The 26127-nt window shown below is 38.4% G+C and overlaps 1 protein-coding gene across 14 annotated transcripts in view; it reads right to left on the reverse strand.

Moving 5' to 3' along the window:
- EIF4G3 (eukaryotic translation initiation factor 4 gamma 3) overlaps positions 1-26127 on the reverse strand; it is a 317793-nt gene that overhangs the window by 184740 nt on the left and 106926 nt on the right. For 13 of the 14 annotated variants that reach the window (XM_030323569.1, XM_030323568.1, XM_030323567.1 and 10 more), the window contains exon 3: positions 20168-20296. The exons of the other annotated variant lie outside the window; for it this stretch is intronic. In XM_030323569.1, the coding sequence (XP_030179429.1) occupies positions 20168-20296 (129 nt within the window). The remainder of the gene's footprint in view (positions 1-20167; positions 20297-26127) is intronic. 14 annotated transcript variants of the gene reach the window in all.

Consider the following 26127-nt stretch of genomic DNA (forward strand, 5'->3'; position numbering starts at 1 on the left):
TTCCTTAATTGCGGCTTTTAGACATTTTTAAACGAATGTTTTAGGCAATTCAACTGTTCATTAAGTCATAATACGTGTCTCATTCTGCATTCACACGATCCAATCACTCTTTCTTACCTCAAAAATAGATCTTTAATGAGCATTACCCTACACACATTGAAGTGTACTCTGTATTATTCAACATCCATCTAACGGCTACACTTTCTTGCCAGTATTCCTATTAACCAAATACTAGAAGTATTTACCATAATAAACAGAACTCTAGCAAGAGACGATTTTGACAAACTGATTTCACATCATATTCTGTAAACTGAAACAATCAGCGCAAAAAATAATGACCCTTAACTTCTCATATTACATTTCTTTAAATACCTTAACATATAAAATCAGTTACTCAGAGACAGTATATCTTTGTACCTAACCACCATGACTCTATATAAAAGCTTATTTGTTTAATATTATGTTTAATAATATTAAATAATTTATTATTAATTAATAATCATTTATTTATAAAAGTAGTAATTTGTTTGATTATGTTTAATATTCAGGCCAGAAAATGAAATCACTTGCTCAGAAAAGGAAATGAATACTATATTCAATATGTTACTGAACTGGTTTTTAAAACCCTAAATCCCTGTCATGGTATCCTGATCAAGGACTTTTCCAGTTTAGGAATCCAATCTTAATTATTTAATTCATGACAACAGTACAGCTGGAATATTAAGAAAAAATTCCCAGACACTTCCTCAAAATAAACCTTCCTCAGAGCAAGCTCTCTAAAGATACAACAACAGAATATCAGACTCTTTTTTACTTAGTTTTGTACCTATAAAAAAAAAACTTTTGCTGAATTGTACAAAAAAGTTAACAGTACCAGTCAGGAAAAAGCTGGTCTGTTTAGCCAATTAAAGCACCACGCAAACAGCCGCAAAGTGACACCTCTGGAAAACTTCATTTAGGGCTATTTTCATCCACCAAAGATTTAAGGACTTACTTATGGTTCAGACGACTGTACTAATTATACAACACAAGGAGTCTTGTCATTTAAAATTTGAAAACAACTGTACTGCAGCTTTAAATCCAGGAAGATTTGATTGTACTGAAGCCAAAAGCACCTGCAACCAATGTGCTCTTACTCTGCTTGTATTACAAGAGTCAATTATACAACACCTGTCAGAACAGAATTTTGCCCTCTCATCAAAATAAATCAGAATACGTTATCAATACTGTAAAAACTATTTGAATACAGACTGTGATGCAAAGTATATTACCAGTATGAAGTTATTAACAGTTTCCTGTAGACACTAGATAGAAATGGTTTCTCAAAGCCACCATCCTTAAATTAAGAAATAGCCCAATTCATTATGTTTCTGTCATCTAAAAGTGTTCCTTTCACTGAAAGCTGCTCCCAGCAAAGAAGACCTAAGAAGTCTCATTTAGGCAGGGGTATTTCCTGTTCCACAGCTTTGGTCTCACACTGCAATTACCTGGGCCCCATCCCAAGCAATTAAATGCAAATCTCTGAAGAATGGGACCCAGGCATCAGAAGGTTCTAATGGCAGCCAGGATGAGAACCACTGATAACTCTTCTCATTTCTGAGCAGTGGGACATTATGTGCAACAGAAAACACTGTCTGAATTTAACACTATTTCTGTATTCTTTACACTTAGATCAACATTTAAATGCTATGGTTTGTCACCTTCCACTAGACAATGATGGACTCATGACAGAATGGCTTTCACAATATACCTAGATCTGACAGGCTACCTGCTTTCCCACAACAGTAGCTGTACTGTTCCAAGTTCAGCTTTTCCCTATACAGCATGACAACTCAGTACCAGCTCCCCCAGGTTACTGGGCTAAAAGCACCGGTCTATCCAGGAGATATCACTGAGTTCCCAGGCAGCAAAGGCATTCTACAATCTGTGTACTGCTGCCTCTGTGCTTATAACATCTGTGTCAGCTATTCGTTACACTTCCTGTACTTTCTACATCTCTACTACTTTTCTCCCTCCATTCCTCCCATCTTCATTTAGTTTCTGATATCTTCTCCTACTTTTTCATCTAAAACATTTCTAGCCAGAGTCCTGATTCTCTTCATTCGTCACACTGGACAGAATCTTCACTCTAGGTCCTGCTGCTTCTCAGGACTACCTCCTCCTCCACTAACTTCTTGAATTCCAGATCTAGATGTACAGCTCTACATTTAAGAATCAGAAGCTTAAATATTGTGTGGCTGAATTTTTTAAAGCCCCACGTTTGCAGCAAATTTAAGTTGTTTGGGTGACTGTTTTTACTATTTGATAAAAATAAAGTTGTAAGTGGTGGCTGTATTCCCGAAGTATTTATGAAAGCTCAGTTTGTTAAACTAAACCTAAAATAAAATACTAAAGGGAATTAGGAGAAAACAAGGAAGAAGGCCAAGAGTTGGGACCTGAGGACACTGACCTGGTCCCTTACCAATGCTACCTAAGGTACCTGAAGCAAACCATTTCATTTTTCCCCACTCCACTCTTCCAGCACATAAAACAGGAATGATCACATCCATCTTATAGTGTTCTTGTAATGATAAAATAAATAAAGTGAATTAAGAAATGCTCTGAAAACTCTAGCCTATAGAGTAATCTATCACCAAGATATTATCTTCAAATAATCTGATAAGAGGAGTACACAATAAATACGAGTTCATACCGTTATAATTCAAACTATATTAGGAAGGACAGCTTTTAGTGAAAATTATTTCTAAATGTTTCCACAGTCAGGCTTTCTTTCCTACCACTGTCCGTATCTGCTAAGGAACTGAAATTTGGGGGGCACCTGGGTGGCTCAGTCAGTTAAGCGTCTGACTCTGGATTTCAGCTCAAGTCATGATGTAGTGAGTGGTTCGAGAGTTTGAGCCTTGCATCAGGCTCTCTGCTGTCAGCACCGAGCCAGCTTCAGATCCTATGTCTCACCCCACCCTCAATCACACACGCAGGCATGCAGTCTCTCTTGCGCTCTCGCTCAAAAATAAACATTAAAAAAAAAAAAAAGAACTGAAATTTTGGAGAATTTTTTATTCTGATTCCTACAGCGTTAGATCTACTTTTAGAGCCTGTTGTTGCAACAGCTTCTAGTGCAAGATAGTCTTTTTCAAAGACCCTCTAGAAACAGCCACTCTTCAAGAAATCTGCATTTCTTAAGGCTTTTGGAGTAAGTCAAACTAAGATTCAAAGAAGGATGCCTTTTATATATAACCGGCTTTAAAAAACTTTTACCTTTTCTGCAAATTGTACAAAGTTTTATATTCCCCTTTTCTAGTATGCATTTCAAACGTGGGGTTTTTTTTTTTTTTTTCCTCTTTTGGTTTTCTATCTTCCTAACTTCACTTTTATAAAAGCTAAAAGATAATCACTCAAAAGCAGAGATAATCTAGGTTCCTGATACTTATTTTCTTGGCCTACTGGCTAGCTGCCAGTTTTTCTGCCACTTCCCTCCCTTCTTAAAAGTTGCCAAATGCTTATGTAAATAAGCCAGCTGGCTTCTGAGTCATCACTTCGGTATCCAACTTCCCTAACTCCCAACATGAACCTTAATATACTCTATGAACTCTATTAACAGGCCTTGGAATTCTTCTATGTCTTTTTGAACATAAGCAGCTGGATTTTTAGTGATTGTTCTCACTCCGATAAAGTTGTTATTGGCACCTGTTACTCATACACTAGTAAGTGTATCTATCATTCGTTCTAAACCTACCTTTCCTCTTGGTAACCCAAGACCATTTTCTCTAAACCTGCTACTGTTTTCCCAAAGGACAAAATCTCTATGTACGTAAAAATTTTAAAGTTACTACGAAATTCAATAGTCTACATTTAGTTTAACAAAATAACTGGTTTGCCAACGGCTTCTTCATTATGGCACCAAAGACACAGGCAACAAGAGAAAAAACAGATAAATTAGGCTTAATCGAAATTCAAAATTTCTGTGCAAAGGGCACTATCAACAGTATGAAAAGGCAATTGAGGACTGCATATATCTGATAAGGAAGTGAGATCTAGAACATATAAAGAACTCCTGTAACTCAACAGCAACAACACAAAACAATTAAAAAATGGGCAAAGGACTTGAATGGACATTTCTCCAAAGAATATATACAAATGGCCAATAAGCACATGCAAAGATGTTCAATATCACTAATCCTTAGTGACATGCAAACATATTCTCTCTCTCTCTCTCTCTCTAACACACACGCGCGCACACACACACACACACTTTTCTGAACCCATTATCAAGTTTGTTAAACTCAAAAGCATATTCTAAATGACAGCAGATAAAAGGTGGCCAATTCAAAGCTGGAAATAATTATAAGGAAAGGCAGTTACTACACAAAAGTTCTGTATTAAAACAGATAATGCACTATGGCAATTTATAGCTGTATTTACAATCAACACCATCATAACAAGAAGTACACTAAGAATAGGTATGCATTAAAGAAAACTTACAGTCCCCCAAAGTACAATATAGCAATCTTCCACTCAGATCATTTGTTCATTTATTTAATTTTTCTTTCCTTTTTTTTTTTTTCAATTTATTTATTTTCAGAGAAAGACAGAAAGTACAAGTGGGGAAATGGCAGAGAGAGAAGAGAGCTAGAAACCTAAGCAGGCTCCGCACCATCAGCACAGAGCCACAGAGTCAGACATGGGGCTCGAACCCAGGAACCCTGGTCTGAAATCAAGAGTCCGACGCTTAACTGAGCCACCCAGGCATACCCATTTATTTTCAATTTTTCTATCTTCTATATGCCTTTAAGGCTATACATTTTCTTCTGAATAACATATCAAGCTTATGAGTAAGGTTCACAAAATCTTATACAAAGTGGTATTTGTCATTTCAAAAGACAGCATTCTGTTTTGGTTTTATCTTTAATTCAAGAGATTTTAAAATTTCCAAATAAACAGATTTTGTTATCTACTCCTACATTATGTTAAGGTTATGCGAAGTGTAAAATTATGTTCAACTAAAACAAATTCTAATTCTTATAGGCTTTTTTATTTTTTTTTAATGTTTCTTTATTTTTGAGAGAGAGAGAGTGTGAGTGGGAGAGGGACAAAGAGAGAGGGGACAGAGGATCCAAAGCAGGCTCTGGACTGACAGCAGCGAGCCTGATGCAGGGCTTGAACTCACAAACCATGAGACCATGAACTGAGGTGAAGGTGGATGCTCAACCGATTGAGCCACCCAGGAGCCCCCTGATACACTTTTTTAAAAAACAATAATTATTGGGGGGGGGGGGGCTGGATGGCTCAGTCAGTTGAGTGTCCAACTTTGGCTCAGGTCATGAGCTCGTGGGTTCTGAGTTTGAGCCCTGCATCAGGCTCTGTGCTGACAGCGCAGAGCTTGGAGCCTGCTTTGGATTCTGTGTCTCCCTTTCTCTCTGCTCCTCCCCTGTTCACACCGTGTCTTTCTCTCAAAAATAAACAAACATAAAAAAAAATTGTTTTAAACAACAATTATGTTAAAATAATTATTCAGAGTTTTAGCTTAAACATATAACTTAGATTTTGTTATTCTTTTGTTATTAAGCTCTAATTCTGTCACATATTCAGGAAAGGATGTAAATATGATTGAAATTTAACATTTTTCTCTTAGCCTAACATGATCAAATTTTGTAAATGCCCCTTAAGTATTTGAGAAAATAAAAATAAAAAGCATGACCTTAGTTAACAAAAGGTGTTTTAAAAAATTTTAAATTATTTCATTTAAATTATCAGCTGGGGGGGCACCTGGGTGGCTCAGTCGGTTGAACATGAGACGTTGGCTCAGGTCATGATCTCACACTCTGTGAGTTCGAGCCCCGCATCGGGCTCTGTGCTGACAGCTGGGAGCCTGGAGCCTGCTTCAGATTCTGTGTCTCCCCCTCTCTCTGCCCCTCCCCTGCTCATGCTCTGTCTCTGTCTCAAAAATAAATAAAAACATTAAAAAAATAAATAATCAGTTGGTTTTTAAATCTTCTATTTTAGTTGAATCACTAAAAAGTTACCTACATATTATTAAAGTTTGATATTTATGATGTTCAAGTCACTGATACCCTCATTTTTTCATGATTAACTATGTCCAAAATTTCTCATCCATATATTTATTTTTCTGCTGACATACATATATATATAAAATTTATATATGTGTAAAGCTATATCGATTTAAATAAAAACAACTTTACTATTTGTGTGATTTAGCTATATCAGAAATTGACAAACTATGGCCTTGGCGCGTGTTTTTGAAAGAACAGCTAAACAAGATTTCTACATATTTAAAGGGAAAAGGAGAAGGTGGAGGAGGGGAGCCAGGAAAAAGGGTGATGAGGGGACTGACGGAAGAGAAGGGGAGAGAAGAAAGGGAAAAGAGTGGGAGCAGAATAATAAGCAAAAGACTATACAACCCACAAAACCCAAATTCTTACCAGCTGATCTTTAGAGCTTAAGTGTGCTCATCTATGTGAGAGGTTGGCAAATTTTTTTTTTTACAAAGGTCCAGCCAGTAAATATTTTAGGCTTTGCAGGCCATACAATCTCTAGCAACTATTCAACTCTGCAGCTGTAGCACAAAAACAAAACTCATAAATAAATTACTACGGTTGGGTTCTAGTAAAACTTTACGTACCAAAAACAGGAGAGGGGCCAGCTTTTGCCCCTAGTCCATAGTTTATGAACACCTGATCTCCATGATTATACTTGCGGGTCTGTCCACTTCTCTGAGATGTCACTCTCCCACACTAATTATGGATCTGATCATTTCATTTTACATTTGCCTTATATTCTCAGCAAATTAAGAAAATAAGAGTTCATGATGTTACATCTTCTAGAAATTGAATCTTGCACTATAGGAATTATTTCTCTCCCACAGTTTTTGGCCTTGAATTCTATGTTGACTTGTAAAGGTCGCTTAAGTCTGTGTTCCTTTCATTAGCATTTTCCTATTAATGGTTCCATACATTTGTTTTCAATCTTTCTGCATCATGTTTAAATGCATATACCTAAATTTTGGTTTTTGACCAATCTGAATCACTGTTTAATAGAGGAATTTAACTTCATTATTATTATATAGTGACTAACATTTCACAGTCCTACTATGTTATCACATTTACTTGGCATTATCATCTTTCATACATTTACTAAATTCGCTGGGGTTTAAGGGCACCTGGGTGGCTCAGTTGGTTGAGTGTCCAACTCCTGACGGCGTTAGCTCAAGTCATCATCTCACTGTTTGGTTCGTGGATTTGAGCCCTGCGTTGGGCTCTGCACTGACAAGTGCGGAGACTGCTTGGGATTCTCTCTCTCCCCCTCTTTCTCTGTCCCTCCCCCACTCACTCACTCATATTTTTTTTTCTATATATCACCTACTCAGGTGCCTACGAAACAACATGCTGGGCAAACAGAAAACATACCCTATAAGAAAGGGAGAATTCAGATAGTTTGAGAGTTTATGATTCATAATAATAATAATAATAAGGGTACATCAACTGATAAAAAGTTTAAAATCAGGGATGCCTGGCTGGCTCAGTAGGAGGAGTATGTGACTCCTGATCTCAGGGTCATGAGTTTGAGCCCCACGTTGGATATAGAGATTACTTACACATGTACGTACATACATATATACATAAATAAACAAGCAGCTTTAAAGTTTGCTTAAAATCTTTGTTTAAAAAAAGTTTGAGGGGCACCTGGGTGGCTCAGTCGGTTGAACAACCAGCTTCGGCTCAGGTCATGGTGTCACAGTTTGTGAGTTCAAGCCCCGCGTCGGGCTCTGTTGTACTGACAGCTCGGAGCCTGGAGCCTGCTTCTGATTCTGTGTCTCCCTCTCTCTCTGCCCCTCCCCAACTCATGCTCTGTGTCTCTCCATCTCAGAAATAAACATAAAAAAAAAAAAAATTAAAAAAAAACAGTATGAAATCAGGGGCACCTGGGTGGCTCAGTCGTTTGAGCGTCCAACTTCACCTCAGGTCATGATCTTGTAGTTTGTAAGTTCGAGCCCGGCATTGGGCTCTGTGCTGACAGCTCAGAACCTAGAGCCTGCTTTGGATTCTGTGTCTCCCTCTCTCTCTCTGTTCCTCCCCTGTTCATGCCTTATCTCTCTCTCAAAACTAAATAAACATTAAAAAAAAATTTTTTTAAGTTTAAAATCAGATTTATCTCTTCCTCTCAGCTAACTTTCAGCGTGAGTGGACACGTGAGAAAAAGAAATAGTAAATAAATTTATGCACTGAGGGAAAAAATGTGTTACTTTGGTAAGTAAATTATGACATTTTATTTTTAGGAGTCATTTCATATATCAATATATATTCATTGTTCATAGTTACTTGATTCTACTTGCTTTAACTGTAACTTAACCTTTCCTTCACTATTCATTGACTGTATTTTTTTTTATTTTATTTTATCTTAGAGAGACACGGTATGCACTCGAGTGGAAAAGACAGGCAGAGGGAAAGAGATTGAATCCCAAGCATGCTCCATGCTTAACATGGAGTGCAATGCAGGGTTCTATCCCACGACCCTGGGATCATTACCTGAGTCAAAATCAAGAGTCAGACACTCAAATGACTGAGCAACCCAGGTGCCCTTCATTGACAGAATTTAAAATTACTGCAAAGCATCCCAGACTTTAGCCTCTACTACAAAGCTGTAATCATCAAGACAGCATGGTATTGGCACAAAAACAGACACACAGACCAATGGAATAGAATAGAAACCCCAGAACTAGACCCACAAACGTATGGCCAACTCATCTTTGACAAAGCAGGAAAGAACATCCAATGGAAAAAAGACAGCCTCTTTAACAAATGGTGCTGGGAGAACTGGACAGCAACATGCAGAAGGTTGAAACTAGACCACTTTCTCACACCATTTACAAAAATAAACTCAAAATGGATAAAGGACCTAAATGTGAGACAGGAAACCATCAGAACCTTAGAGGAGAAAGCAGGAAAAGACCTCTCTGACCTCAGCCGTAGCAATCTCTTACTCGACACATCCCCAAAGGCAAGGGAATTAAAAGCAAAAGTGAATTACTGGGACCTTATGAAGATAAAAAGCTTCTGCACAGCGAAGGAAACAACCAACAAAACTAAAAGGCAACCAACGGAATGGGAAAAGATATTTGCAAATGACATATCGGACAAAGGGCTAGTATCTAAAATCTATAAAGAGCTCACCAAACTCCACACCCGAAAAACAAATAACCCAGTGAAGAAATGGGCAGAAAACATGAATAGACACTTCTCTAAAGAAGACATCCAGATGGCCAACAGGCACATGAAAAGATGTTCAGCGTCGCTCCTTATCAGGGAAATACAAATCAAAACCACACTCAGGTATCACCTCACACCAGTCAGAGTGGCCAAAATGAACAAATCAGGAGACTATAGATGCTGGAGAGGATGTGGAGAAACGGGAACCCTCTTGCACTGTTGGTGGGAATGCAAATTGGTGCAGCCGCTCTGGAAAGCAGTGTGGAGGTTCCTCAGAAAATTAAAAATAGACCTACCCTATGACCCAGCAATAGCACTGCTAGGAATTTATCCAAGGGATACAGGAGTACTGATGCATAGGGCACTTGTACCCCAATGTTCATAGCAGCACTCTCAACAATAGCCAAATTATGGAAAGAGCCTAAATGTCCATCAACTGATGAATGGATAAAGAAATTGTGGTATATATACACAATGGAATACTACGTGGCAATGAGAAAAAATGAAATATGGCCTTTTGTAGCAACGTGGATGGAACTGGAGAGTGTAATGCTAAGTGAAATAAGCCATACAGAGAAAGACAGATACCATATGGTTTCACTCTTATGTGGATCCTGAGAAACTTAACAGGAACCCATGGGGGAGGGGAAGGGAAAAAAAAAAAAAAGAGGTTAGAGTGGGAGAGAGCCAAAGCATAAGAGACTGTTAAAAACTGAGAACAAACTGAGGGTTGATGGGGGGTGGGAGGGAGGGGAGGGTGGGTGATGGGTATTGAGGAGGGCACCTTTTGGGATGAGCACTGGGTGTTGTATGGAAACCAATTTGTCAATAAATTTCATATATATAAAAAAAAAATTACTGCAAAGCTACACTACATGTGTTGTCTGCTTTTCGTTGACTGTTGAGTCATTGAAATTCACAATTTTTAGTTCTATAAAGATGCTAGCTTTTTATACACTATACTTTGTAGTTAGCAAAACACTTCAAATGAATTTAATCTGATCCTTGACAAAACAAATACAGCTGACCCTTGAAGAACTCAGGGATTAGGGGCACTGACCTTCCCTCACAGTTGAAAATCTACATACAACTTTTGATTCCCTGAAAACTTAACCACTAAACAGCCTACTGTTGACCAGAAGCCTCACCAATGACATATACATTGGATAAACATGTATTTTGTATGTTATATGTACTATACTGTATTCTTAGAATAAAGTAAGATAGAGGGGTGCCTGGGTGGCTCATTTGGTTGAACAAATTTGGCTCAGTAAGGAGCCTGCTTAAGATTCTCTCTCCCCCTCTGCCACTCTCCTCCTCTGCTTGCATTCTCTAAAATAATAATAATAATAAAGTAAGCTAGAGAAAAGAAAATTGTAAGGAAAATACATATACAGTACTATGCCGTATTTATTTAAAAAAAAAAAAAAAAGGGTCTACCTATACACAGTTCAAACCTGTGTCATTCAAGGGCCACCTAAGCTTCTCTCGCTTTTTCCATTTCTCGCAAATTGAACTTCTCCCCTGCCATTAATCATGTATAAACACATGTACCCATCTGTATGATTAAACTCAGGACAATACTCTATATCTCTATGGTACTTACCCCTTCTGCTGACCTTTCTCCTGTACTCCTATCTGCCCACTTCCCCCAAAGCTCTCTGAATCACATAAATAGTGCCATGGATGGAGTTGAACATCTCCCTCACTAATCCCCTAAAATTCATATACTGAAACCCTATACCCCAATATGATAATATTTGGAGACAGGGCCTTTGAGAGACAATTAGGTTTACATAAGGTCATGGGGGTGTGGAGCCTCATGATGGGAGTAGGAGTAGTGCCTTTACAAGAGACACCAGAGAGCTTACATGTCTCTCCCTCTCTGCCACGAATAGAACATAACAAGAAGGTGGACTTCTGCAACCCAAGAAGGACCTCATAAGGAACCAAAGCAGACAGTACCCCGATCTTGGACTTCCCAGCATCCAGAAATATGAGAAATGAATGTCACCGTTTAAGCCACCCAGTCTCTGGTATTTTGTTATAACAGCCCAAGCAGACTAAGACAGATGGAATATGAATTTCTGGGGCAAATATCATAAGCACTTTGGATTGAATTGTCAGGCTGCTCCACTTCCTGACTTTCTTTACAATTTACTTGTTCAATTTCCCACCCCAAAATTTATTGGCATATGCTAATTTCTGTAGCTGAGTTGAAGTTGCAATTTCAGAACCATAAAAATCCAAAAAATCTGAATGTCACAGCTGGGTAAAAAATAGATTGATGGCAATAAAGTGAATCTCTCCTAAAAGCATGAGAAACAAATGAAATGTCAAACTCCATAGGGGTGAACTTACAAGGAAAATGCTGAGAGAATTCAAGACCTATTAAAACAGATGAGTGGTAGCCATAGAAATCAAGAAAAAGCAGAATCAGACTTATAAATACAAAGAACAAACTGATGGTTGCCAAAGGGAAGGGGGGGGTAGACAAACAGGGGAAATGGGTGAAGAGGAGTAGGAGAGAGACACAGGTACGCTTCCAGTTATGGAATGAATTAAGTCACAGGAATAAATGGTACACCATAGCGAATGCAGTGAGTGGGACTGTAATAGCCTTACATGGTGGCAGATGGTAGCTACACTTGTGAGCACAGTATAAGGTACAGGGTTGCTGAATCACTATATTGTACATCTGAAACTATTGTAACATTGTGTGTCAACTATCCTCAAATAAGAGGAGGAGGAGGAGAAGAAGGAGAAGAAGGAGGAGGAGGAGGAGGAGGAGGAGGAGGAGGAGGCGGCGGCGGCGATGGAGGAGGCAGCGGCAGCAGCAGCCCACCACAGCAGTGGAGGCTCACAAGATGTATCCAGAGAAGCAACTTTACATGTAAAGAGAGAATCCTAAACTTTTTCCTCCCTAACAAAGTTTATATAAAAATGAACATCATCGGGGCGCCTGGGTGGCGCAGTCGGTTAAGCGTCTGACTTCAGCCAGGTCACGATCTCGCGGTCCGGGAGTTCGAGCCCCGCGTCAGGCTCTGGGCTGATGGCTCGGAGCCTGGAGCCTGTTTCCGATTCTGTGTCTCCCACTCTCTCTGCCCCTCCCCCGTTCATGCTCTGTCTCTCTCTGTCCCAAAAATAAATAAAAAACGTTGAAAAAAAATTTTTTTTAAATGAACATCATCAATAAAACTGGAGCCTGTATCAAAGACAACAGAAGAAATGTGTATGAAATCACAACCAGTTTTTACAGATTGATTCTTTCAAAATTCTTTGGCTTTCTAAAACAATGTTGACTTAATGTAGGATTTTAAAACTTTCACTCTTTATACTTTAATATTTCAAAATACAAGTTCTCATCTTATAGATCTGCCAAACAGAATCTACAATATGGGAGTTTAGGGTGAGGAAAGTCTGAATAATAATTACAACTTACCTATCATCCTTGCTGCAACATTTAGAAATAACTAACCAAAGAAACTTTGAAAGAAAATCACTGGGATTTTTCTCTATGCAATGAAAAGTATAATCAAGCATATAAAAATTACTTTAGGCATGTTTCATGGTAAGTTACAAGACTGCATAAAAAATCAAATTCCCCTGACAGGAAAATATTTGGTGAACTCCTGCTTATAAAGATGGTTGCAACTGTTTTATTAATAAAAACAAAAAATGACAGAACAGGTGAAGTTCTCTAATCAAGTATGACAATATTAAAATAAATCTCAATGATTAGAAGAAAAAACCTTACCACAATTATTTAGCATGTACCAGATGAAACCACAAACATAAATGATGTGGATATTTTATAGGTCCTTGTAACTTTTATACTAATGACATCTGTAAAGGCATGTTAATTGACAAAGTGTTTTAAAGACAATATGTGACGAGGTTTTCAACAAGGTATACATTTTTAAGCACACATATAACCAACTGGAGGGGAAAAAAACCAAACAATTTGGCACCAGGAGGGCCCCCTCAATAGAGTCAGTACTGCAGATTTCTGAACCCACATCAAATCCCCCTATGTGCCAGGAATGCAGCTTCAAAACACCACTCATTTCAAAAAATACTTCCTTAGATAGCCACAATGTGTTCCATGGGAGAAAGGGAGTAAAACACAACAAATTTTGCTTTGCTTTCCTTTTTTATGAAAATTCAATACTCCTTTATTTCAATAACGAAATGTGATAAAAATTTTCACAGCTTTCTCTACTTTATCCTGGTTATCAGCAAGCCTGTCATAGCTATCAAATCAGATTTTATTTGCTTCATGACAGAAAAAAAAAAAAAAGCTTGCACACAGTAAATAAAATCATTATTTACCTTAATAATAAAGAAAAAGCAGTTGTAAAGCCTGAAATAATTAGTCAAGAACTGCAAAGCAACATGAGACATTTTCTGTAATAAAACAAGACCTCTGAAAGGAAATTGAAGTCTGGAAGTTGGATAAAGTGAAGAGTTGTTCAAAACTCACTCTTTAGTAATCACGAAAATTGTAGTGTTTAAAAGAAATATCATGGTACACTTACCATGATGAGCATTGAGCAATGTACAGAATTGCTGAATCACTACACTGTACACCTGAAACTAATAAAACACTGTGTTAACCATACTGAAATTAAAATTTAAAACTTAATAAAATGAAAAAAAGAAGCAGCAGCAGCAGCAGCACGACCAATCACCATACCTCAATGGAGAAGTCCTTTGCTTAGAATTTCAAGAGACAGTGAAGACTCGAACCAGTGGATCATACACCTTCACCATTCTCAGTCCACTACAAAACATGACTGAGTCGATCTCCCAGAAGAAAGAGGAGCCAAAAGAAATTTCCAGGAAAAGCAGGCAGAAAACATTTATCACTCCACTTCTTGGGCAATATTCTGACCACGCCTTCTCACTAATTACTGTGAACATAGCTTAGGAGTCACACAGTGACATCAAGAGAAAAAATGAAAAGGCCTAGATGTCGAACCTGATAATCAGTGCCAGCCTGGTCTCCTTATTTTGTAATTTAACTCAAATCTACAAAAATTAACTGAGTTAAGAAGCAAATGTTTAACTACAATTAAGCAATAAGTAGAAAACATTTTTGTTTTGTTTAAGATAATGCAAATAACAAACTCCTGACATTTTCTTCAAAGATAAAAAATAAAACAGTATAAAAGTCTACCTAACTTTAAATTTAAAAATACAGAATACAAAAGATTTTCATAATAAGAATTGGCTCCTCTGAATTAGTTTCTAAAACTTATGAAGACTTTTTTTTTTAATAAGTGGTTCTCATTTTTTTTTTTGTACATTTTTTTTTAACGTTTATTTTTGAGAGAGACAGAGAGACAGAGAGACAGAGCATGAGCAGGGGAGGGCAGAGAGACAGGGAGACACAGAATCTGAAGCAGGCTCCAGGCTCTGAGCCGTCTGCACAGAGCCTGACGTAGAGCCCGAACTCATGAACCATGAGATCATGACCTGAGCCGAAATCGAACACTTGACTGAGCCACCCAGGTGCCCCTAAAACCTATGAAGATCTTAAAGGGAATTCAGTTCTCATTTAATATGAAGCTCTTGTTTACAATGAGAAAAACTGAGCATTAAAAAGAACTTCCACTGGGTGAAACTTTGAAATAATACTGGCAGGGCTGAGACTCTTAAGTCTCCTGACTGCTGGGAGAGGATATTTTTCTACTTACTTTGAAATATGCCCCAAAAGATACTTTTTAAATTCCAAATTCCTGACCATTTCCTTCATAAATGCATTCTGGATTTAGTGACTGTTGAAGTGCTGCCATTTTAGAGTAACTGAAAAGAATCCACACCTTAAAAGACTGTGTCAAATTTACTGAACTTTGAAAACATCATTTTGGGGTGCCTGGGTGGCTTAGTAGGTTAAGCATCCAGCTCTTGATTTTGGTTAAGGTCATGATCCCAGGGTTATGGGACGGGGCTTTACATTAGGCTCCACACTAAGCATGGAGCCTGCTTAAGATATTCTCTCTTTCAATCTCTCCCTCCCCCGTTCACACACTCGCTCTCTCTTAAAAAAAAAAAAAAAATTTTTTTTTTTTTAACTATTAGTCTTTTATAGTGTAATAGTCCAAAGTTTTTTTTACTTTGATTAAACAAAATCACCAGAGGAGAGAGGAGTGGAAAGATTCAGAAGTCATGTAACAAACGAAAATACAAATAAAACCTTAAATTTCACATGTGCATGTACATGCACATACATATGTAAAATCTTATCTCAAAGGCAAAGAATCAGGTGAAGAGGTTGCCACTGATGATTTAAGAAACAGCCTGGGAGCAATTTTCTACAATTTCTCTCTTTTATGTTTCAAAGCTATGGAATTCACTTTTCTTCAACTTAGCTACATTCATTTAGACCCTAATAGGTTCATTTTGTGTTAAAACATTGAGTCACAAACACACTCACTTGAAAAAAAAAAAAAAATTCACAGAGGAAGGAGGAGACTCATTAAAAAGGCCATGTGCCTTGGGGTGCCTGGGTGCCTCAGTCGGTTGAGCTTCTGACTTCAGCTCAGGTCATGATCTCACAGTCTGTGAGTTCAAGCCCCGCATTGGGCTCTGTGCTGACGACTCAGAGCCTGGAGCCTGCTTCGGATTCTGTGTCTCCCTCTATGTGCCCCTCCCCAGATTGCTCTTGCTCTTGCTCGCTCTCGCTCTCTCTCTCTCTCTCTCTCTCTCAAAAATAAATAAAACATCAAAAAAGTTTTCTTATTTTAGTCTTGAGTTGATTTGTGCACAAGAATAAACCACATTACTGCTAACAGAAAATGACCAAGGTTGGCTTCTTCTCTTATCCTGGAATGGATAAGCCAACGCAGGAGATAAGCAAAGACTTGGAAAATATCTCAAACTCTTGGGGAGAGCTTCTGAATTTCACACTAATACCAGTCACATAGCTAAATTAGAGCAGTTAGACACTCATACACTTGCACACACATATACATCCTGAGGAGAACCAAGTCTGACAGGCATGAAAATAATAAAAAGCCACTTACTGAAAGTAATTAGCATCTCCTATTCTAAGGCAGGATTTTATATAATCTTCATAACAACTCTCTTAAAGGGTGGTAGGACTCTAATTCTCACCTATATAATGACATCATGTCACCAGAAAGAGAAAGACCAAGCCCCAGAAACCAGCTCTGTTGAGAGTCCAAGCCTGTAATACATTTTTCTTCTGTTTTGAAGGCTATGAGTTCCATTATGATCCACGAACATATCAACTGTTAAACCTAAGGAGACCACGTTTCCCACAGAACTCCTCAATTTTCCAAGCATGCCAATTCAGAAAAACTTCCTCACTCTATCAACACATGTTAAGACACTGTTAGGAAACAAATGAATCCATGTTAAGTCTACCTGTGTCCGAAAGGAAAGAGAAAAAGGGGACTGTGAACCAGGTGCGATTTAGTGGGTTCCTTCATCAAACTAGGAAATATGGTAGCAAAACAGACCACAAAGAAAAGCAAGATAATACTTGGTGACCATTCTCCACCAGGAGATTCGTGTACTCTGACTTCTAAAGGCAATAAATGGCATACATAAAGGCATTGGTAGGCTCAACAACTGAGACCGCAGCAAGATCACTATTTTTAAATGCAAACTTTGCATTTTCAAGCAGCAAGGTCTTTCAGAAAACTTAAGTGCTTTCAGCCAACTGCCCAGGTCAAATCATAACTTATAATAATAAGAATGAGAAACTGAAAATAAGTTTTCCCCTTATGTTACAGTGATCAGTACTTGCCTCTGAGGCTCAAAACTTACCTTGTTTGCCTATATAGTCAACATGGATCTGGGTTCCTTAACATGTATTTGTAAAATTTTAAAATATTTTCCCCTTCCAGCTGACACAGTGTTAAGCTTTGTCAATAGAGGGACCTATAGAAATACTGCAGAAGGAAAGAGTTTTGATTCCTGGTTCCTATCTGGCTTGCAAATCACTTGGCTTCTCCAGTGATGAGTTGCCCTAGAGTGCCCAGCATCTTCAATGCCAGGCTTCTACAGCAATGAGCAGCGGCCAGCAGTACCCAGTGGTCAACAGTTGCCTCTGTTATTTTTAGGCAGTTTCGTAGCAAAATACCTCCTCTAAGAAACCTACCTGTGAAGACCTTTCCCTGAGTACTCTAGAAGGAAGAATTGTGGCAAACTGCAGAGGGTAGATTTCTAGTAAATTCCACTGATGTGGCACCACAACAACTTCCCTAACATTCAGTGAGTCACATCATGCCCTATTCAACAAGGTCTGGACCTCAACCCAAGATGGGGGAGAAGTCTCTTACCTAACACTACCAAGGGGAAAAGAAACAAAAACAAACACAAGACTTGGCTGGCCTTTTATGAATTTTAAAAACAACATACACTACGTAGGAACGTGCTACACTTTGACCTTCCTAAAAAGTCCCCTAGAGGATTCCCAATTTTGAGTGAAGAAGCAAACAAAAGACTCTGCAGCAAGTTTAGGTTGTGATGCCAGTTGCTCTACCACATGGGACCTATGATCCAGCATAACCATGGTTACCTGAAGTATCTAGGATAAACAGAGACGGTATAACAAGAAGCCTCTAGCCACTGCACACGGCAGCACTTCTTTGCTGTAGGAGATTGGCACTAGAGGATCCAGCATTCCCCAACAGCCAATGGGGTGAATTTCCAGCAAGTTCCACAGGTAGGATTTTTAGCATATTCCACTGGTATAATACTACACTGATTTCTCTATTAGGTAAGCCACAGCCATGCACTCTCCATTATCAGCCCTGGAGAAGGAGGTTCTTCCATTTGTATTCTGTCTCAGACCCAGGAGAAACATCTGCTTCTTGTATTTGCTACTTGTGTATTTTCTAGAGTTCTCTTTCTTTAATAAGCCAATCGCTCATCATTCCAATTCGTTATACTGAATTCTCTTTTATTAGGTAATCTCTACACCCAACATGGGGCTTGAACCCACAACCTCAAAATCAAACAAGAGTCACATGCTCTATTTACTGAGCCAGACAGGTATCCCGTGAATAACCTTTTATATGAAACCTTCCCCATTCAAATTACCAAATGGTTTTTCCCTCCTGATTAGACTCCAACTAAAATACCATATTAAGAGCGTGAGTGTTCTCATCAGTGCCATGAAAACCAACACAAGAACCTAATTTTAAACATTTAAGAGTTCATTTTGACAAATTTTAGCTTTAAAACTAAAAATTAAATAGGAATGATGTAAACTTAGTTTAAGCATAGTACTAAGTCCAAATTAATGTATATATTTCTTAAAATATCAATCATGGTTTGGCAAGTTATACATTCCTTCTCCAAATGTTCTGCAGTCTTTAAAAAAATTTTTTTATGTTTATTTACTTTTAAGAGAGAGAGACAGAGACAGAGAGAAAGTGTGAGTGGGGGAGGGGCAGGGAGAGAGGGAGACACACAATCTGAAGCAGACTGCAGGCTTTGAGCTGTCAGGCAGAGAGCCTGATGAGGGGCTTGAACCCACAAACCACTAGATCGTGACCTGAGCCAAAGTCGAATGCTTAGCTAACTGAGCCACCCAGGTGCCCCTGTTCTAGAGTCTTTAAATGAACATTAATTAGCCCCTAATAATCACCAGCGTTTAACATTATTTTTAATAAGTAATACCTTATCTCTCTTATTCTATAGGGTGTAAAAGGCCTAAAGTAGGGGTTCCTGGGTGGCTCAGTCAGTTAAGCATGTGACACTTAGTTTCAGCTCTGGTCATGATCTCACAGTTTGTGAGTATGAGTTCTGTATTGTCAGTGCAGAGCGTGCTTAAGATTCTGTCTCTTTCTCTCTCTGCCCCTCCCCATTCATGCTCATTCCTGCTCTCTCTCTCTCAAAATAAATGAACTAAAAAACAATTTTTTAAAGGCCTAAAATATGGAAGTGACAACTGAAAATAATGTTGTAAGCTTTCATTTTTAAAAGGGGCAGTTATGGGGCGCCAGGTGGCTCAGTCGCTTAAGTGTCTGACTTCAGCTCAGGTCACGATCTCACGGTCTGTGAGTTCGAGCCCCGCGTCGGGCTCTGGGCTGATGGCTCAGAGCCTGGAGCCTGCTTCTGATTCTGTGTCTCCCTCTCTCTCTGCCCCTCCCCCATTCATGCTCTGTCTCTCTCTGTCTCAAAAATAAATAAACGTTAAAAAAAATTTTTTAAAAAAAAATAAAAGGGGCAGTTATGTATAAACACTGACAGTCTGAAATGGCATGGGTCAAATGGCCTGACCGTCTCCACATTCCACGAAGACACGTCATAATTCTAGCATGCTCTTCACCATAAGGAGCCCAAAACAAGCATGTAATGGTGGACTGGTACAAGCTAATCAATATCTTGAAAAATGGCTTAAAATGCGGGCGATCCACAGTGACTTTTTACAACAGTGTTTCAATGTCCCCGCACCTGCTAATTGGAAATACACTATGGAGTTCACTATTTAATAGTTCAACCTAATTTTAAGCCTAAGACAGTCCAATAACCTGTTTATGAACTCAAAAACCAACAAAGAAGCCCACCACAATTACTCAAGAGGTAAAAACACCCAACATTTTTTTTTAAGTAGAAAATAACCATCACCACTCCATCAAAAGGAGAAGAAGGAAGACTAGATTGCACACTGAAAAGCAAAAAAGTGCTTTGTGTGGTTTTTAATGGACTTTAGAATCATACTCTAATTTCTTGAACAACACAAAGGAAAACTAAGTATCACTGACAGTTCCTTTTGAATGACTCCATAATGAAACTGTATTAAAATTGTCAGTAGCCACAATAATGAGAGGTATATCTAAAAATATTGAAACAAATTACTCTTCAAGTAATATTGTATGTTACTGCTCAGAAGTTTGCCTTAAAAAAACAGAAACACTACTTTTATATGGAAATTTCCTTAAAAATAAAGAAGTTTATCTTACTTGAGAGAGTCCAGGGGACGATGCATGTCCCGGGGGCGTTGCCGCAAGATTTGGGTGCCCCTTGTTTATTTCATGTGCTGAATAAGGGGAAGGGGTCGGGGGTCCCGGTTGTCTTGCTACCTGTGTTACCTGTGAGGAAATCAATATTTAGTAAGAGCTTTATATTAGTAACTCAATCTTAATAAATACAGCTGAACTGGTTAATTTTTAAAACTGAACTATCTGTCTCATAATTTATACTAAAATAAGTGCCAGACTGACTAAAGGCTTAAAATTTCAAAATGAAGCAATAAAATGCTTGGGGGGGGAAACATGACTATTACCATCAGTTTGACAAAAGATTCTTGAAACACAATCTAAAACCAAACCTTAAAGGCAAAATTATGCTAAATGCAAGAAGGTACATTTGAAACTAAATATTGTTTAGTTTTAATATAATGCCACTTCTAGGACATTTTGTAAAAGAAACAAAAAAAGAAAAATGATTGCAAGGGGAAGGGGATGACTACAGAACGGACACAGGAGATTTCTGGAGTGAAGTAACTGTTCGGTATCTTGACTGCAGTGGGGATTACATGTCTCTCTGTGTTCGTCAAAACTCACAAAACTGCACACTATAAGGTGAATTTTACATTATGTAAATTATACCTCAAATCTAACCAAAAATGGGGCAAATTATTTATAGAGTATACTCTCCTCTTTTTTTTTTTTTATTTTTGGATTTTGGCTTTCGTATTAAAGTTTATTCATTTATTTTGAGAGAATCACAGACAGCGTGAGTGGCGGAGGGGCAGAGGGAGAAGAAGACAGAGAATACCAAGCAGGCTCCATACTGTCGGTGAGAAGCCCAATGTGAGCCTTGAACTCATGAAACAATGAGATGGTGACCTGAGCTAAAACCAAGGGTAGGATGTTTAACCAAGTAAGCCACTCAGGCAACCCATCTCATTTTTGTTTTTAAAACAGTACACCTAAATAAACATGTAAAGTTACAGGTTTGCATATTTCTATATGTATATCTAAGCCTACAATCTATGTCTACATATATGTGTATACATGAAATACCCATGCATTTACACATACTCGCAGGTATATATGTCCTATTAAAAAGATGTGCAATGATTTACACCAAGATCTGAACAGAAAGCGTTACAAGTATTTTTTTTCTCATTTTCTAATATAGTTCAATAATCATGAACTTGTACAGAAAAATAATTAGCATATGTTTCTATGTAAACAAAAACTACATTCTTCCACTTTTTCCTGGTAATAAACTAACTGCCCATTAGCCAATGATGATGGATATAAAACTACATTACCCAGGCCCCTTTCCAATGTCCAGCAATGAATCCCAGCCAGCTACTCTCAACCACAATCTAACCCAGACTAGCAGTGACTGAAAGTTTGGCAAACCTCCATGAATGGGGGCAAATTTTATAGTCATCGAATATGAAAGAATCCATTCTCCTTAAGGTGAAGGCCCCAAATGGGGGGGGAGGGGCATGAAAGCTTTTACAATCTAGTAGAAACTACAGACCTCTCCTAGAATCATATTTTTAAAATATTTATTCAATTATTTTGAGAGAGAGAGAGGGAGTGCATGCAAGTGGGGGAAGGTGGAGAGGGAGAGGGAGAGAGAGAATTCCAAGCAGGTTTCATGCTGTCACTGCAGAGCCTAACGCAGGGCTTGATCTAACAAACCATGGGTTCATGACCTGAACCAAAATCAAGAGATGGACACTTATCTGACTGAGCCACCCAAGTGCCCCTAGAATCATGTATTTTTTTTAATTTTTAAAAAATGTATTTATTTTGAGCCGGGGGGGGGGGTGGGGAGGGGGGGCCCGTGGGCAGAGAGAGAGGGAGACAGAGAATCCCAAGCAGGTTCTCCCCAAGTCAATGCATAGAGTCCAATGCAGGGCTCAAACTCACAAAACGGTGAGATCATAACCTGACCCAGAATCAAGAGTCGAACACTTAACTAACTGAGCCACCCAGGCACACTGGAGTCATATCTTTAAACGCATAAAATATATAGGATTATGATAAAACCAATTATATTGAAATATATATATAAAAATATAAGTTTGTGATATAGTAATATATGTTCTTTAAAATATATTAAAAAATAAAAACTAATGATAGATAGCCTGCATCCATAATTCAAAGAAATTGTAACATTCAAATTGTAACATTCCTTCTCACACCAGCGCATGCGGGCACGTGCACGCTCACGCTCTCTCTGAAAAATATGTAAATAAACATTAAAAAACCCACCCTGGGTGGTTATTTAAAAATAAATAAATAAAAATAAGTAAATATTTTTAAATATTACTTCATGTATATCATAACAAAAGTAAAATTTACAGGGGCACCTGGGTGGTTCAGTTCATTAAGCATCCGACTTCAGTTCAGGTCATGATCTCACGGTTCATGAGTTCAAGCCCCACGTCGGGCACTGTGCTAAAAGCTTAAAGCTTACAGTCTGCTTCAGATACTGTCTCTTCCTCTCACTGCCTCACCCCCACTCGTGTTCTGTCTGTTGCTCAAAAATAAATGAACTTAAAAAAAAGTAATAAAGAAAGTAAAATTTACAAAAAACAAAAAACAAAAAACGAAAAAGCTTTACCCCACTATCAGAAGGCAACAGGACATAGGTACTGTGAAGGAGTTTACCTTGTCTCCAAAACTACAGAACAATGAGTCACAACTGCCTTAAAACCATGCCCCAAAAATGATTCCAGTTTGGGACACATATTCTAAAGAAAAAAAAATCTCACTTCAAAAATTAGGAACATAAAGATATATTCAGGGGCACCTGGGTGGCTCAGTAGGGTAAGCATCCAACTCTTGATTTTGGCTTAGGTCATGATCTCACGGTATGTGGGTTCAAACCCCACATCAGGCTCTGCATTGTCAGTGCAGGGACTACTTGGGATTCTCTCTCTCCTCCTCCCCTGCTCGTGTTCACTCTCTCTCTCAAAAATAAACATTAAAAAAAATTTTTTTACAAAGATATCCAAGAGCACTACAAAGAGCAAAAAAGGCAGAAACAGCAAATAATGGGAAAATAAAGTAACATAAGTAAACAAAGGACATAAAAAATATATAAATTTGGGCTGTTATCAATAGAAATTGATATGTTAAATACTCAGGAATAAAAAAGAAAAACATACACTATTCGGAACTGTAAAGAAATTCTTCTATATACTAACAAAGATGGGGAAAAAAACACATCAATGATTTCAGATAAAGGTTAGTGTTCATATGGTTCGTTTTTCCCTGAAAACTCTTGAGTGTGCTTTTTTAAGAGTACTGTATCAGCCAATAAAATACAAATGTTTGAGAGGAGAAGAAAATGCATTTTGCCAAAGCCATAAGTATTATGCTATTACTACATTAAAAATTTCCTTATATGGGAATGCAAGCTGGTACAGCCACTCTGGAAAACAGTATGGAGGTTCCTCAAAAAACTAAAAATAGAACTACCCTACGACCCAGCAATTGCACTACTAGGCATTTATCCATGGGATACAGGTGTGCTGTTTCGAAGGGACACGTGCACCCCACTCCCATGTTTATAGCAGCACTATCGACAATAGCCAAAGTATGGAAGGAGCCCAAATGTCCATCGATGGATGAATAGATAAAGATGTGGTGTGTGTATACATATGTTATTCGGCAGTCAAAAAGAACAACATCTTGCCATTTGCAACTACGTGGATGGAGCTGGAGGGTATTACGCTAAGTGAAATTAGTCAGAGAGAGACAAAAATCATATGACTTCACTCATGTGAAGACTTTAAAAGACAAAACAGATGAACACAAGGGAAGGGAAACAAAAAGAATATAAAAACAAGGAGGGGAACAAAACAGAAGAGACTCATAAATATGGAGAACAAACTGAGGGTTACTGAAGGGGTGTGGGGGGGGGATGGGCTAAATGGATAAGAAATGGGCATTAAGAAATCATTGTTGCACTATATGCTAACTAACTGGGATGTAAATTTTAAAAAATTAAAAATAAAATTAAAAAAAATTTTCCTGGGGCGCCTGGGTGGCGCAGTTGGTTAAGCGTCCGACTTCAGCCAGGTCACGATCTCGCGGTCCGTGAGTTCGAGCCCCGCGTCAGGCTCTGGGCTGATGGCTCAGAGCCTGGAGCCTGTTTCCAATTCCGTGTCTCCCTCTCTCTCTGCCCCTCCCCCATTCATGCTCTGTCTCTCTCTGTCCCAAAAATAAATAAACGTTGAAAAGAAAACAAAATTTTCCTTATAAAGCAAGCACCAATGAAAAACAACCTTCATAGGCAAATATCCCTAAGGTGTATATCCTCTGCCATTCTTAAACAGCTAAGCCAAACTGCAGGAATCCTTCAGTACTGTATTTTGGCACTCCCTCCCAAAATTGGATGCTTCTACTAATAAAAGCAAGCCAAAGAAAATAAATCTGTATAAAAGTAATAGGAGAGGGGTAGTGGCTGGTTCACAGTGCTGGCATGTCTCAGCCCATGGGTAGGAGTGAAGGACCAGAGAGGAGGTCCTAGGGACCTGGGGAGGGGAGGACAGGAACAAGCAGGGCAAGGTGACCAGGCTGCCAGTGTGTTCAGAGAGCACAGAAGCCATCTCAGGTCCGAGCCTAAAACCCTCCAGGGTCTGTGGTCTGCAGAAGGGCCCCCTCTGAGGAACCTCTAAAGGAAATAAAAATGTTCACATAGGCAGGCATTATCTACAAATAAGGAAGTAAAAAGGACAACTGACTGAATTTTGGAGGATAACAAATCACCCCCAACTCCCCACCAAAAAAAATTTAAACTAATGCTGTGGACTCCTTCGATGGTTTGCCTCTGAGAGAAACCTTCAAAAAAAAAAAAAAAAAAGAAAGGAAGGAAGGAAGGAAGGAAGGAAGGAGGAAGGAAGGTAATAGGAAAAGCACAAAAATCATATCCTTCTAAACAATTTTTCCTAGAAACAAGATGCTATATGCCAATAAATCTCTGACCTGCAATTACAACTCTATTTAACAGAAAAAGACTATTACAAGTGTCATATTGCATTACACGCTATGTTTGCTTTTACCATATTACAGAGTTTAATATCTTTGCAAGGAAGAAGGTATACCAGCTTCAATTAAAAATTATACTAGATAGGGCACGTGCATGGCTCAGTTGGTTAAGTGTCTAACACCTGGTTTGGGTTCAGGCCATGATCTGATGGTTCATGAGATCTAGCCCCACTTTGGGCTCTGTGCTGACAGCCAGAGCCTGCTTGGGATTCTCATTCTCTCCCTGTCTCTGCTCCTCTCCTGCTCGTGCGCACATGTGTGCTCTCTATCAAAATAAATAAATAAATAAATAAATAAATAAATAAATAAATAAAGTTATTCAAGATGTAAGCATTTAACACAACCCCAACCCAAGGAAATGGCAGAAGACTAATGAGGTTGTTGGGGTTAAAAACTAAAGTTACATAAAACTTTGAATACTTCTTTCAAAATATTCCTAAATTAAGGATTATTGAACCTTCTAATCTCTGGCTAAAGTTTCTTCTCTCTGGCTAAATTATCCCATTTCAGACCTTATTGTTAAACTCCATGTCCTTCAAAGGTAAAGGGAAGTTTTTATAGAATGAAAAACAAAAGTTTCCCCATTATTTCAAACATATTACTACCATCTCAATTATGGATGCAGGAAAGACAGGTATAAAATAGCTGATTATGACAAATACTTAACCAATCCCAAAGCTAAAATGATTGTCTTTCACGTAATATTAATCCTTAAGCAAAATTAATCAAGAATTTCTTCAAGTGCAGTGTGTGTATTGAAGTTTAAAAGGTATTAAAACAAGGGGGCATCTGGGTGGTTCAGTCAGTTGAGCGTCCGGCTTCGGCTCAGGTCATGATCTCTCAGTTTGTGAGTTCAAGCCCCACGTCGGGCTCTGTGCTGACAGCTCAGAGCCTGGAGC

Source organism: Lynx canadensis, chromosome C1 (assembly GCF_007474595.2).
Source record: "Lynx canadensis isolate LIC74 chromosome C1, mLynCan4.pri.v2, whole genome shotgun sequence".
In the NCBI taxonomy this organism is placed as follows: Eukaryota; Metazoa; Chordata; class Mammalia; order Carnivora; family Felidae; genus Lynx; species Lynx canadensis.